Source organism: Apodemus sylvaticus, chromosome 21 (genome assembly GCF_947179515.1).
Source record: "Apodemus sylvaticus chromosome 21, mApoSyl1.1, whole genome shotgun sequence".
Taxonomy (NCBI): domain Eukaryota; kingdom Metazoa; phylum Chordata; class Mammalia; order Rodentia; family Muridae; genus Apodemus; species Apodemus sylvaticus.
Genome location: NC_067492.1, coordinates 52280714 through 52295479, shown reverse-complemented (window position 1 = coordinate 52295479; position 14766 = coordinate 52280714). Strand labels below are relative to the sequence as shown.

The 14766-nt window shown below is 45.0% G+C and overlaps 2 protein-coding genes across 7 annotated transcripts in view; one reads left to right on the top strand and one right to left on the bottom strand.

The window, feature by feature from the left end:
- Positions 1-8146: 8146 nt before the first annotated feature.
- On the bottom strand, positions 8147-11805 carry LOC127671413 (RNA binding motif protein, X-linked-like-1). 2 transcript variants are annotated; one of them, XM_052166075.1, is made up of 2 exons: positions 11691-11805; positions 8147-9743 (listed from the first exon to the last, which is right to left on the bottom strand). In XM_052166075.1, exon 2 carries the CDS (start codon positions 9584-9586, stop codon positions 8420-8422), a length of 1167 nt encoding a protein of 388 aa, XP_052022035.1. In that variant the 5' UTR covers positions 9587-9743; positions 11691-11805; the 3' UTR covers positions 8147-8419. The 2 variants fall into 2 exon arrangements, with proteins under 2 accessions (XP_052022035.1, XP_052022036.1); XM_052166076.1 differs by having other exon boundaries at positions 8147-9696.
- A 417-nt stretch (positions 11806-12222) lies between these two features.
- Positions 12223-14766, top strand: part of Slc10a7 (solute carrier family 10 member 7) — a 229270-nt gene continuing 226726 nt past the window's right edge. The window contains exon 1 of one of the 5 annotated variants that reach the window (XM_052166081.1): positions 12223-12578. In XM_052166081.1, the coding sequence (XP_052022041.1) occupies positions 12479-12578 (100 nt within the window). In that variant the 5' untranslated portion in view covers positions 12223-12478. The remainder of the gene's footprint in view (positions 12579-14766) is intronic. The other 4 variants (XM_052166078.1, XM_052166079.1, XM_052166080.1 and 1 more) reach the window with 4 other exon arrangements.

The window sequence follows — 14766 nt, the reverse complement described above, 5'->3', positions numbered from 1 at the left end:
ATATTGACAGCATCCATCATGGGAAACATTTATGTAGTGTCTATAGTGAACCCTAAGGAGTATAAGCCCTGAAATGTGTAGTTTAGGTGTGTCAACTCTAAACATGTAGAATAAATATTGTCAAATAAGCAAACTGAGGAGATGATCTAGAGCTGAAACGGCCTCACTATGTAGCTCTGAAGTCCTAGGACTCATTGTGTAGAGCAGGCTGGCTTTGAACAAACAGAAATACAGCTGCCTCTGCCTCCCAGTTGCTGGGATTAATAGTGTGTACCACCACACATGGCATCCTACTGATCTTTAAACATGTAAAATTTAAAGCATTCAACTCCATCACAAACCTTTTTCCCTAATATTGGAAACAAGTCACACTTGTTCTAAGTACATCACTAGAAAATGATACAGACTATTAATTTGAGAGCAGCTTCATTACTTGCTGAATTATCTGAATAGTTGAATAGAACAATAAATGAGTCTAAAGGCACATCTTTCAACCACTGTAATTGTGGGTTTACTATTATACCCTGTAATTACATTCCAACTATTTGAATTGTTAAGCAACAGTTCTGGAAAAGCATTGTTTTAGACTGAAATATGCCCCAACATGAAGTGAAAAATAAAAATAGAAACAGTCCTGCTGAAGTTCTGTCTTGGTAAGGGTTACTATTGCTGTGATGGAACACCATGACCAGGAGCAAGTTGAGAAGGAAAAGGGCTTACTTGGCTTATACTTCCAGAGCACTGTTCATAATCACAGGAAGTCAGGACAGGAACTCGAACAGGGCAGGAACCTGGAGGCAAGACCTGAGGCAGAGGCCACAGACAAGCGCTGCTTACTGGTCTGTTCTCCATGATTTGCTCAGCAGGCTCTCTTACAGAATCTAGAGATGCCAGCCCAGGGACTGCACCCGCAGTGGGCTGGGAAAGGAGGTCCCTCCTTTCACACAGCTCTAGCTTGTGTCAAGCTGACATAAACCTAGCCAGGACAAATTCCAAGCCACACTAAACAGAAACTAAGCTATTTAACCATCCTTTAGAGAAATAGGATTAGAAATAAGTCACATTTCTCAATAAGGCAAATTTCATTTAACTTAATGATAAAATTCTTTCTTCCTTATCCTTATACAAAAAAAGATAGCTGAATCTGGGATGAACCCCCAAATGTAAGGGTCTGCTGTTCGCTGAAGAATGATACTCCAGACTCAAATAGTATGTAAAAGCAAGGAGCATTTTATTCTGTAGAAGACCAGCATGTGTGTGTGTGGGGGTCCCTTATTCCAAGATGGAGAGACCCCAAAGTGAGCTTTGCGAAAGCACATAAAGGAAATCCCAGAGTAGATGACCTCTGTCTTAATCTATTGGGCCCATGTGAACCTAAATTCCTTGTTTCCTGACTCCTCTACTCAGCTGCCTTCTTGGTATCACAGATGTACAACAGGAATCTCAAATCACCCAAGACCAAAACAGAACTCACGATTTTCTTTAGAATCTGTTGTTCTAAATACTTAACTCCAGTTTTACAATGCTAAAACAAAGCTGCAAAGGTTCCAGTCACCAAAGTAAAACTATTAAGCAACTTAACCTTAGAAATCCCAAGTAATCAAGAGTTTAAAATATTAGCTGGATGTGATGGCACATGCTTTTAGTTCCACTAGTAGGGAGCCAGAGACAGAAGGCTCTGTGAGTTCAAAACTAGCCTCATCTACATAGAGTTCCAGGATACCCAGGACTATAGTGACCTTGCTCTAAAAAGAAATTAGTGTTTTAAACTACAAGTATGACTCAGTAGTTGATCTCCTGTAATACAGCCTATTAAGAGAAAACTCCTGGTCCAGAGAATAGATTTTCTGGTGTGAGTAGATACCTAACATTATAGTTGGGCCTGACAATCACCCACCTGGGTCATGGGACCACCCATAGGAAGGTGGGTTTACTTTAATCCATGGTTTTGGGTTTTTTTTTTTTTTTTTGGTATTTTTGAGACCAGGTATGTGTAGCCCTGGCTGTCCTGGAACTCACTCTGCCTCCCAAGTACTGGGATTAAAGGTGTGCACCACCACTGCCCGGCCCACTTTAATTCATGTTAAAGACATAGGAGGAATTATCTTTTTAATGAGATGTTGTGATGGACCTGCCCCACCCCCCATTCCCATCCCCCTAACCCATCCCCTATCAGACACTGTGAGGTCACTATGAAATATGCTGGGTTCTTCCACCTCTCTGATCAGAAAGGTGTGACTTTTTTTTTTCTTTTTTCTAAAGCTATCTTTTGTCTGCTGGCCAGGTGCTCAGCATGCATTTCCTGACCCCAATGTTTACAACTCAGATGTGGCATCCCTGCTCCTTCATTCTCCTCCTCAAGGCAGCAGCTAAGATTTCCATCCTGCCCACACTCAGGGTTTTTCGGTGAACTCTACTAAACTGGCCTAGAACTTCCACTTGAGTCCATTTTTAAATTCTCTGATGAGTGAGACTAAGAGGCCCAAGAAAGAAGCCGGATTTCCTGGGAGTCATCTGCCAACTATGAAGACACCCCAAATTCAGCTCTCTCCACAAAAAATAAAGTGTGTATAACACAAAAAAAAATGTGGGCTGAATGAGGGGCTCACACGTGCAGTCCCAGCACCTGGGAGGCCAAGGCAGGAGCACTGTGCTCAATTTGCGGAAGGTTTGTGGTACAGAGCCTGTCTCAAAAGCCAAAGCAAAACAACAACCCTCCACCACTATGAATCTATCCATGATGCATTTTATATAGCAATTATATGAAAGATACAGAGTTCTCCATTCATAAGCCCTATAGGCAAATCTAATCATAGTATTAACTTGAGGAATTCTTTTTCTAAGTAATCCAACCCCCTCCCTGCCCTCATGCATTGTGGAGATGGAGGTGGGGAACACGTGTGCAAGCATGCTGCCATCGGTGCTTTTGTCTACACTGGATCGACACAGGTTAGGAAGTTTGAAACTTTTAACCAGAAACAGAAAAAAACTTTAAGAAGGTATTTGTCCAGGACCTTAATGATTTGATGGGATTGGACTTGAACTATGGACACAGAAGAACATCCTTAGAAAGTCAAAGAGCATTTAGAAAAGGCACCAGAGCAGGAAACCTCCTCTCATATTGCAAGAAGAGGCTTAACAGAAACCGTGACTGCATAAGCACATCAGGCAAAGGGAACCATTGAAGACCTTTGGGTACTGCTGGGCCATGCTCCTAGAGAGTGGATGCATCCTCGGCACGGAGCAGTCGGCTGTATTCCATGTTGTGAACTGAGCACATGTATCATTCTTACATACATAAAGGGAAGCTTGGCCTCCACTGGGAAGTGAAGCCTTTGGGAAATAACTACATCATAAAGATTAAGTCTAAGTCTTCAGAAATGATATGAGAGTCATTAAAATAGATCCCAGAGGTTTAACTAGCTTCCTGTTACAGTGTAGAACATTGGGAAAAATGTATCCTCTATAGGTATGAATTACACACCAGGAATCAGGAAGTAGATCCCATCAGATGTGAGACCTGTACCTGCTTGCTCTTGGATTTTTTTGCTCTAGGGCTGAGAAACAGATGTTTGTGCTCAGCAAGTTGCCAAGTATATAACATTTCTGTTACAGCAGCCTAGAGAACTAAGGTGGTTTGTTAGGATATTTTTCTGCACATTTCCACCTGACAATTTTAACCCAACTCCACATTGTTACTAGTATTACTGACTCCTAAATTTTATCTCCAGCTCCAAGTTCCCTTTGTGAACCTCCTAGCCAAATGCCTGGTCACCACCTTAATTTCTAAGAGATGTTTCAACATTGTTTCTCACAAATTCTGTATCCCCTTGTTTCTTACATAATTTTGAGTAATATCAACATCATCTGCACAAGTTATCATTTAGGAGTCACCCTTGATTTGTTTTCCCCTCACATGAATCCAACCTAGCAGTAAGTACTGTCATATAACTGGTGCTTGCTATCAATCCTTAGGTCTCCTTAGCCTGTATTGCATCATCATCCCTTCCCATGTCCTTCTTTCTGTGTCTTCAAAATGTCTCCCCTTCACGTGTGTCCAATGCCTTCATTTTAATTCAAACACCCGCTGGAGCTTAATTACAAATAAGGTCACATTTGCAAGTACTGAAGGCTAGGACTTTAGGAATGTGCCCTTTGGGAAACTCATGTAGCCCCCTAATACCAACACCATCAGGAGGGTTGGGCATGGTAATGCACACCTTTACTCCCAGCTCTCAGTATGCAGAGGCAAGAGGATCTCAGTAAATTCAAGGCTAGTCTACAAAGCAAGCGCCAGGACAGCCAGGACTACAGAGAGACTTTATCTCACCACCACCACCCCCCCCCCACACACACACAAATCAACAATCACAAAACAATCACAAAACCAAAGCCAGCCAGCCAGCCAGCCAACCAACCAAATGAAAACAAGTTGCTAGAGAATAAGAGCCAGGGATTCATCCCAAGAAACACTCAGTGGTCATGGCTATGAAGCTGAAATGGCAGAGCACCTAGAAACGCAGTCATCTGTAACAGCAATTCTTTGCAAGAATCTTCAGAAAGACACAGCCCTGATGGCAGGCTGATTTGAACCTGGAGACACTAATTTAATAGTGATTTGTTACAGCATCAACAGGAAGGCAATACACAAAGCCATTGCTACTTTTGGGCCTTTCACAAACTCTAGTGTTCTGTTTCAAGTACTCATTTGATATATATAGCATGGCAGGCTTGTCCTTTAGTTGGGAGTCTCTACCAGGCTATTATGGACTGGGTATTTGTAAACTTCTCAAACTAGCATCTTTAGACCACAGCTCCCCAGTGTGGTAGTATTTAGATGATAGACGTTTGGACATAAGTCGGTCATTAAAGTGCAACTGTCTTAGAAAGAGGTGCAGACACTTGCTTTCTTCATTCTGTTATATGAGAACATAGCAAGATGCTCACTTGCAAATCAGAAACTGGAAGCCTCTCTGAGAGTTTTATGGGCACCTTGATCTCCTACTTCTCCAGTGTGAGATGCAATGTTTGTCTGTTACCCAGTCTATGTTACCTTCATATAGCAGCCCAAACTAATGGATCGCAAAATCATACCCTTAAAAACAAACAAACAAACAAACAAACCCTATGGCCTTAATACTGCTTATTTTTCTGTTACATTTAGAATACTCAAGGAAAACCAAATGTCTTGTCTCTCGCCTTGTACCCAGTATTTATATTAGTGTCTATTGCCTAGCAGAGAACAAATATTTGCTAAATACATGAATGCATGGCCATTTATTCTGTTTAAGAAAGTGCACATGCTACTTAAACCCAGGCCCATGAGAGAGAATTCCTATTACCATTTTATCAAATGTAAGAGTATCAAATATAATGGCTCAAGGCTGGGTGGCCTTTAACCCCAGCACTTGGGAGGCAGAGACAGAGACAGAGGCAGGCTGAGTTCGAGGCCAGCCTGGTTTACAGAGTGAGTTCCAGGATAGCCAAGACTACAGAGAAACCCTGTCTCAAAAAACCCAACACCCCCCCTCCCACCACAAAAGCTCAGGCTTATTTGACTTTTGCAATAATTCTTATAGATATTATGATAAAAATCTATATTTAAAGAAATGGAATAGCTAGCGTTAAGATTAAAGTTAAAAGAGTACACTGGCCTGGTGGTACAGAGCTGTAATCCCAGTTACTCGGGAGGCTGAGAGCAGGATTCCAAGCTCAAGGACTGCCTAAGCCACAAAGTGAGAAAATTTAAAAAGGCAGATAAGTAAAGTGGCCTGGACTAAAGGTGAATAGTGGGGTTTGCCTTCTGATGTGAAGCCAGATTTATCCCTAGTACATGCACATAGATCCAAAACAAAGCTTACAAACTAGGTACCTGCTATCCTCTAGCAGCTAGATAAATATGTATGGTTTCCACAATCTACAGAAAAGTACCATTGCTAGTTTGGGTGAAACACTACATGTGACTGAAGGTCTTTATGCACACTCGTGGACACTGTTTACATGCTTCAAATTCCTGGAGAAGTTTGACTTGTCATTTTCCTGTTTCCCATCTCCTTGAGGTGGTGACAGGCTATTTGAGTGTTCCTATGTATACTATCAATTCTTGCACTAACCACTGCTTTGAGCTCCATTGACTGATTTCTTCTTGAAGTATCTGTTTAGACTGGATGACTCTACATGCCTTCGGCAAAACTAGGCATGCTATGGTGCTGGCTTAGAATCCACCAATTTTTAATTCTGTCAATAAAACCTAAACCCTTTATAAGATTGCACACTATCTGCATCCTACCCAGTTCTCCACAAGCCCTTCCCATCCCTGGCTACTTGAGTCATAATTCTTTTGAGTTTCCTAAGTCAAGCTTCTCCTTACCTGTGAGTTCTCCCACATCTGCCCATCCACCAGGTCTCAGGAATGCTTTCTGCAGTTACGATGACACTTAATATCTTCTTGTTCTTTCCACAAACGGCAACTTGATGACATTTACTTGTTTGTCGTGTGTATGCATGACTGCTTGTTTGTGTAGGCCAGAGGTTGATTCTGGGTGTCTTCCTCAATTGCTGTCCACTAGGAGGGTCACTGGTATACAGAGGGCTCTCTGATTTGGCTAGTCCAGCTGGCCTGTTTGGCCCAGGGGTGGCTCCCTGTCCATCTCCCAAGCAATGGAATCACATGCAGACAGCCATACCTCTCACCCACTTACTTAGGTTTTGGGGACCAGCAAACTATGTCCATCGAGCATCTTGCAGCCTGCATTTAGTTTTGATTAGACAAGCTCCCCAGAGTCAGCTTTACTACTGGCTTCTCAGCACCCACACATGGCAGGCATAGAGGCAGTTTTTTTTTTTTTTTAACTAAACAAATACTTAATGATAGTTGGTTTTTGTCATCTCAAGCTGCATGAAAACAAGGTCCAAATCCCTTAAGTGAGCTGCTGGGAGGGAACTACATTCAGCAGAGGTGGGGCAGTCATGATGGCCAGAGCCTTTAATCTACATGACATCTGTAGATGCAGTATCAGACACTGACCAGATACTGGTACTATGTTCTTAGACTTCAGAACCATGAGACACACTAAGTTTTTAATCTCAGGATTTTTCTTCCCTCTCTGAGGCAGGGTTTGATGTAACTAAATCTAGCCTTAAACTTCCAATTCCCCATCCTAACTTTCCAATTACTAGGGTTACACCACTTATTTCACACTCGGATGGCATGCATGGAGGCAGCGTTCTACCAGCTGGGGTATGTCTCCAGTCCTAATCAGAGGTATCTTATAATGAGGAACCAAAGGAATATTTACTGAGTAAACAACTCCTGTCTTTCTTCTTTTGTGAGTCCATTTTTGCTTGAATGTAGATGAGCTGGTGCAAGAGAAAATTCTTAAAAAACAACAGCCTATAATCTTAGCCCTGGGGGTTGTGGCAGGAGGATCATTGAAGCCAGCCCAGGCTATGGAGTAAAACACTATCACCGTTGGTCTCCACAAGCATGTACACACAAGTTATGCACATAAACTCACAGGCACACACACATATAGACAACACTGGGAGGCTGGAGGTGGCTCAGTGGTTAAGACCACCCAATTCCCAGTTACTGTCTGTAACTCCAGTTCCAGGGGATCCAACACACTTGTAGGCAAAACACCAATACACATAAAATAAGTTATTTAAAAAGTAAATAATACCTAAGATGGAGGAAGTTGGGCATGGTGGCACACATGTTTAATTTCAGCACTCAGGATTTACCTGGCCTTTTACAGTGAATTCCAGTTGACCAAGGCTACACAGATTAACCTTGTATCAAAAAAATGAAATAAAGGCTAATGGGACAGGGAAAGGGGATGCTTTTGAAGATTCCGGAAGAAATGTCACAAAGAAAAACTAGCTTTCTGCATTCCCTTCCCTGTTTGTGGGTGAGCAGCTTGCTAGGTGCTGGACCTCAGATTTTTACACTGAGACTTGAGAGGGCACCCTGAGATCCTGAAAGGAACACACCACTACCACCCTCTACTAGAATTAGCTTACCTGTATTGGAAGGTTGAGTCATTTTTCCAGGGACCAAATACTATCTAGATGGCGCCTCAAAGCTCTTAAAATTGCTGACCTCATTTACTAGGGGGGGGGGATGAAAAAAAATCAAGACAGGAAATTGCCTTTAGGGACACTTTTACTTGGAAAATTACAACACTAGTACAAGTCAAGTCTTACACATTTAACATTTGCTTGTTGAAAGCAATTCATAATATCAAAATTAATCATGTTTTACTTTTTCATCACAAGAACACAAAAAGGGGAACTTAAAACAGAAAATTTAAAAAGGTAACACAACTTTTCTCTTAGTAGTCCTTGGGTAGTTATGACAGAAGACTTTCCATCTTTTGTTTCTTTGCACGGAGACCTTGATCCAAAGTCTTATTTGTTTCTAATATCTGCTTCTGCCTCCCCCTCTATCAGATCGGCTCCCTCCACGGCCACCTCCTCTTGGCGCTCCTCGGCTTGAACTGCTGTAGGAATCACGTGGAGGAGGGTACCCCCTTTCCATAGAAGGGGGAAGCCCTCGTTCTTGTCTGCCAACTCGATCACGGCCACTTGAGTAGAGATCACTTCTGCTGCTTGAGTAACTGTCTCGACTTCCACCATAGCCATCACGCGAGCTGCTGTAATCATCATAGCGACTGCTTCCTCCATAAGATGGTGGTGGCCCTCGGGTAGGGGGTGCACTGCGTGAGTTTCCGTAACTCTCGTATGAATCTCTGTAGGAACCTCCACTTGGGTGATCTGAATAGTCACGATCTCGACCGTAGCCATCTCTATCCCCATAGCCTCTTGATGGATAGTCATCACGGGAACTGGAATGGCTGTAATCACGGTAAGTATAATCTCTTGGTGGCGGTGCATAATCTCTGGTGTCACGAGAGCTTGGGTAATCTCTGCTTGAATAGCTGTCTTTTGTAGAATATCCATCATCTCTTGGGGACAAATAAACATCTCTGCGAGATGGCAGGGGCTCCCTTCGTGGTGGGCCTCCGTAGCTATCTCTTCCACGGGACACTGGCGTTCTTCCACCCATTCCACTGCTGCTTCGAACTGGTCCTGAAGGTGTTGATCTTTTAGGAGGGGGACCCCCGCTTCGTGGTGGTGGTCCTCTTTTTACTGGAAGTGGTCCCCTGGAAGAACTCATGTTAAAGTTCATGGAATAACCACCGTCATCCATGTATCCTCCGCGCGAAGGGGGTCCCCTAGTTCCTCCACTTCCTCCTCGAAGACCTCTGGGAGGGCCTCTGCTTCTTGGAGGTGGAGGTGGTCCACGCCTGCCACTTTCAAAGGATGGTTTGGTAGCTTGCTCCACCTTGATGGCTTTTCCATCCAAGGACTTTCCATTCATATCTCTAGCTGCATCTTTAGCATCTGCTGGGCTTTCGAAGGTAACAAAAGCAAATCCTCTTGATTTGTTGGTTTCCCGGTCTTTCATCAAAAGTATTTCCACTATTCGTCCATACTTGCCAAATACTGCTTCAAGGGCTTTCTCATTTGTTTCTGTATTAAGCCCACCAATGAAGAGCTTTCCTGGGCGATCTGCTTCAACCATCTTTCCTTCCAGCTGATAAGAGTCGGAGGGGGACTGTGAAGGTCTCAAGCTCCTCCTACAAGCTCGCCAAATGGGCCTTCCAAGTAGCTCACCGGTGACAGCTGCTGGGTCTCAGAACAGAACAGAAAAGCCACTAGGACTACTGCACACCGAGCACCTGTGAATATTATTGTATTAGTTTCCTCAGGCTGCTGTAACAATGCATTGTGAAAGGGCTGGGCTGAGGGTGGGGGGTGGGTTATAGAACATGGATTTTCTTGTAGTTCATTCAGGAAGTCACTATGTATGAAGGCAAATTTCTACCAGAAGCCTTAACAAAAATCTGTGCCATGTCTCCTTCCTAGCTTCTAGTGGTTGTTAGTAATTCTTAGACTACTCTGGCTTAGACATCTCAACCCAGTTTTTGCTTCTACCTTACATGGTGGTTACATTCCACCTGCATACCTTCATATGATATTCAGAAGAACCACAGCTGATCATACCTAAATATCTGATTTCTCCAAGTCAAATTCTGAGGTCATGGGAAACCGTGCCCTTTATAGGGGACAGTCCTGAACAGTTAATTTGGAGAAAGGATATAGGCTCATAAAATTCATCTAAATAAATCTGATCCATTATTCCGGACTATCTGGCTAGGCTCTAAATTCAAGGATAAGTATCATTTAAAGATACATCCAGATAAAAAAGGTAATGCTGAAGAAAGATGTGGACAGCGGCCACTTGAAACATGGAGGGAGATGTGATGCCAAACCAGGGAGAGACTGGGGCATCAGAACCTTCAATCAAGGAAGCCAGGGTATATGAACAGCCACCAGAAGCTGGAAAGAGCCCTTAGAACACATGGCCCTCCAATATCTCTATTTTGGACTTTCTTATCCTGCAACAGTAAAACAATATGTCTATTGTCTGAGTACAGCTAACTCAGGAAGGGGGCTATTTGTTATAGCAGCCCTAGCAAACTAATACAGTCCTCGACAATACAATTCACAAAGAACTACTGTTAAAATATTCTATGAATTAAGATTCTGTTCTAAACAGGTCAAAATTTTCTAGAAAAAAAATCTGTGAGCAGACTTAAGCCAGCACTATCTCTGTGATGACCTTTTAATTTGAGAGTATTCGATGACTGAGGCAGATTTTTTTTTTCTTTTGAACCGAGCAAAACTACTGTAAGAAAATGATGTTATAACTTTTACTTCCTAAGACTCCACTTACCTTGCGACTGTCTTATAAGAAGCCTTTATCACATTTCATGCACTTCTTTTGCCTGGTAAATTGTTTAATGTCTCCCTATTAAGTTCTTTTTATCTTGAGATTAGCTTTTCTTCATGCTGCCTCATGCGTAATTACCGGGCAGTGGGGGCTGTGCAACTGAGAACTGATAGCACAACTGCTTAAAGCAGCTTAGTTTTTGGATATCGAGTCATGTCAGCAAGATAAAGTTAAATAGAGCAAATTGCATGCCGAGTCTCTTTCAAGCTTTGAATGCATTCAGAATGAAAGTCTGGTACAATCTCTTTCGAACGTTACGTTCCATAGTAAACTATTCAAGGAGCTGATACCAGGCTGCTTCAAAATGTCCCACAATACTTTGTTCCTTTCTTTCTTTGGGTGCATAAAGAGGAAGGGTTGATGCTCGGAAGACCATTCGTGAAACTATGTCATAGATTCGCCAAAATGCAATGCAAGAAACCGAGGGGGGGGGCATCAGACCCTCCACCCTGGATCTGGCCCTCACTGCTTTTGTTCTGAGTTCCTGGCCCCCTCTCAGTCGTCCTGTTGCTTTTAGTGGTTCGGGGGTCAGGCAAAGGCCCGCACCACGCGGCCTCCGGAATCGCCCGCCCACGCGCGGCACACGGGTGGGGAGGAGCCTGGGTCGCTCTCTCTCACCGCCCCCCAGGGAAGATTTGCCCCATCCCGGCCGTCCTCCCCACTCCCGACGCGGGTTTTGGCCGGGGAGGCGGTCGGGCAGAAAGGCCCAGGCAGGCCACCGACCTGGCGGGAAGGCCCAGCCCGCCTTCCCCGCCTTCCCGCCGCCGCTGCTGCGGGAAGGCGGGGGCCCTGCCGTCCCGGACGTCTGCTCGGCCACCGATTTTCAACCTACCCACGGGGATAACGCTTCCCCAACTAGGAAGCCGCTTTCCCGCGCCGGTCGCCACACGCGTCTGCCGCCGCCGCTCCCGCCGAGAACCAGAGGCCGCGAATGGCTTCCCCTCCCCCCGCGCAACGTCAACGCGACGTCGGCCGTAGCCGTAATGCCCCGAGTATACACGCACAAGGACTGCCGGCGCTGGCGCGCATAGCCGCCGCCACGGCGCAGCCCGGTACGGGCCAAGCGCACGCCGCGCGTCTCTCGGGCTGGGGACCGAGTGAGAGACGCTCTTTGTAAGGCATGCCTTGAGGCTCAGGCCGCCGCCATTATAGCTTTACTGCGGCGACACCCATGGTGAGGCTGGGCGTCTGGGGCGCCTCATTCCTCTCTCCCACCACGGGCCTCCCCAAGCTTGGCCACGTATGCAAGGTAGCGGGTCCCGTTAGTGAAGCCCGTGGCTCGCCTCCCTTGCATCCTCCTCGTTGGCACGGTGTGTGTGCCTCCGTTCTACGTCCCCTGCTCCTGAGTCTACGGCTTGTTGCGCGTCTATTCGGAGGCGTGTGGTAGTGATGGCGGCTCTCAGCGAGGCTTTCCTGTCACTGGATACTACTACTCCCAGCCCGCCTCGGAGCAGCCCTAGCCACCCCTCGGTCTTTAGTTTACGAGTGGCAATTTGACTTGCTCTGCTGCATGTCTGGAGGGACCGAGGAAAGTGTGGAGACGCCCCGGGGATTTAGGGACCGCAGTTTGGAAAGCAAGCCAGCCAAACAAATAAACAAAACCCACCCGCCCTAACAAATATGAGGCTGCTGGAGAGGGTGAGGAAGGAATGGTTCATGGTCGGGATAGTGGTGGCGATCGGCGCCGCTAAGCTGGAGCCGTCGGTCGGAGTGAACGGGGGTAAGTGCCGCACCTCCGCCGGCTGCAGCGCGCCAGGTCCCACTTGAGAACTCGTCGGCGAGTCCGGGAGAGGAGCGGCCGCCCTGGCTGCGGTGCAGACCCCTGCCCTTGCAGCGCCCTGACCGACCTGCTGTGCACGTTGAGAGGGGCTTTAGCAGGTTTTTCTCACTTGCTAGCCCTGGAGGGGATTAGGAATGGGGCAGAGGAATGGGAATGCTGATTGCCTTCTCTGCGCGCAATCAATGACTTCTGCTCAAAGCCGGAGTGAGGTTACAGAAACTGAAAGTTACTCCTCTTGTTCTTAGAGTAGCATCCCGTCCCCAGGGACTATAGGTTGCCAGGTGTTCTTTATCTGTCCCGGAGTAGACCTCATTATCCAGTGTGTTTCCGACTCCTCCCTTTTGCACCTTAAAAAAAAAAGGCTGTTGGAGAGAAAGGGGGTGGGGGGAAATTATTGACTGGGATGTGGAGGAGGCGTGGGGAGAGAAAAAGGAAAAAAAAGGAAAGGACACCTTTGCTCCAAACTTCAGTTTTTAGTGTGCCTTAGTTTCTGACAGTCCAAAACTCTTAATTCTACTGACTGACACGTTGCACTCTTTGCTTACGGGACACTACTTCCGTGTGCTGCTGGGCTGGCTGCCGTTGCTACAACAGCTGTCTAACAGTTGCACAGTGTGTTAGACTATGCATAGTGTATGTTTTGTAAGGGAAGTGTGGATGGGTTAAAACCTCCACTCCTATCTCTGAATAGTAGGAGCTTTGTAATGTGGCCTGTGGACACTGGTGGGAACGTGGGACGTGTCACTGGCTTTTTATACCCTCTCCCCCACCTTCAGACAAGTTTGTCCTGATTTTCATAGATATTAATTGATTTTCTTCAGTTCATTTGTTTTTGACCTTGTGTGTTAGATTCCAAGTTTATTGACAGATCGAATATATCAATCATGCAATGGACCCAAATAAGGACAGAAGAGAACACAGTCTTTCTCAAGTAGGAGGTGCCCGTGTGGATATTTGAAATTGTACCTTCTTCTTAAAACCTTACAGAAGTGAATGGATGATCTCTATGAATAGTGTATTTTCTTTCCTCAGCCCTAGTTTCTCCATTTAGAAGTAACTTCTGGAATTGTTTGGATGGTATTATTTAAACTGTGGTTAGGAAAGCTTTCTATATTTAATTTTTCCCCTTTTAACATATTTTAAAATTTAAATGCACCATAGAGTATGTATAGTTACCAGTTAGTTTTAGATACAACCTTTCTGTGAGCCTTTGGGAAACTGTTGGGATTTTGAGTTCTGTCAAATTAAGAGGGAACTTCTTAAGTCCTCCTGTCTTTGAGGTGACCCACAATGCCCCACTGTACTGGTTACAGTGAGGCTAGGCCTTCTCTCTGTTCAGCATTGAGATGGAGTTCCCGCTGACCTGTGTGGCTGGTAGCCCCAGCATGGCTGGGTTTGCCAAATGTCAGTTCCCTGGAGCTCTGGCGGATAGAAGATGGTTCTATGGTCTTGGTTGTTCTCTTGAACTGTTATTGAACTTTTTTACACTATTGTGTCTTGGAAACCCTGTTCCCTTTTCCAGCAATCCTCATGGTAGTGATACAGGAATTTTTTTCTTCATGGGGTGCTGCACAGCTTTAATCCCAGAATTTAGGAGGCAGATCTCTGTGAGTTCAAGGCCAGCCTGGACTACAGAGTGAGTTCCAGGACAGCCAGAGCTACACAGAGAAACCCTGTCTTGAAAAGCCCAAACAAACAAATAAAAATCTAGAAAGGAGGAGCAGAATAAATATTTCCAGCCAGAAGTAACTTATAAGACAATTTAAATCAGCATGCCACTTTATTTTGTGACTAGAATATTGGGGTCTTGGCATACACATGTTAAGCACACGCTCTGCTCATAACCACTCCCCCACCCCCAGTGCTGCTTTTGTAGAGTGGAGGCCACATGAGAGGTTAGCTAGGGACCAATGGACACCGAGACTACCTCTTTTATAATAACACTGGCAAATGCCTATAATAACTGTTTTGGCAAAAAACAGCAAGAGCAAGGCGGGAGGGGAGGAGGGGGAAATCTATCACTCTAAAGAGATAAAGAGAAGGCACTGGAATAAAAAACATTTCTATATTCTAATTTTTAGTCTGAGGGAAATGTGCTTTTTAGCTAAATATTAGACAACAACTATTC

Excerpts from the sequence above, each read along its gene's own strand:
- LOC127671413 (XM_052166075.1), bottom strand. The coding sequence starts at position 9,586 with ATGGTTGAAGCAGATCGCCCAGGAAAGCTCTTCATTGGTGGGCTTAAT.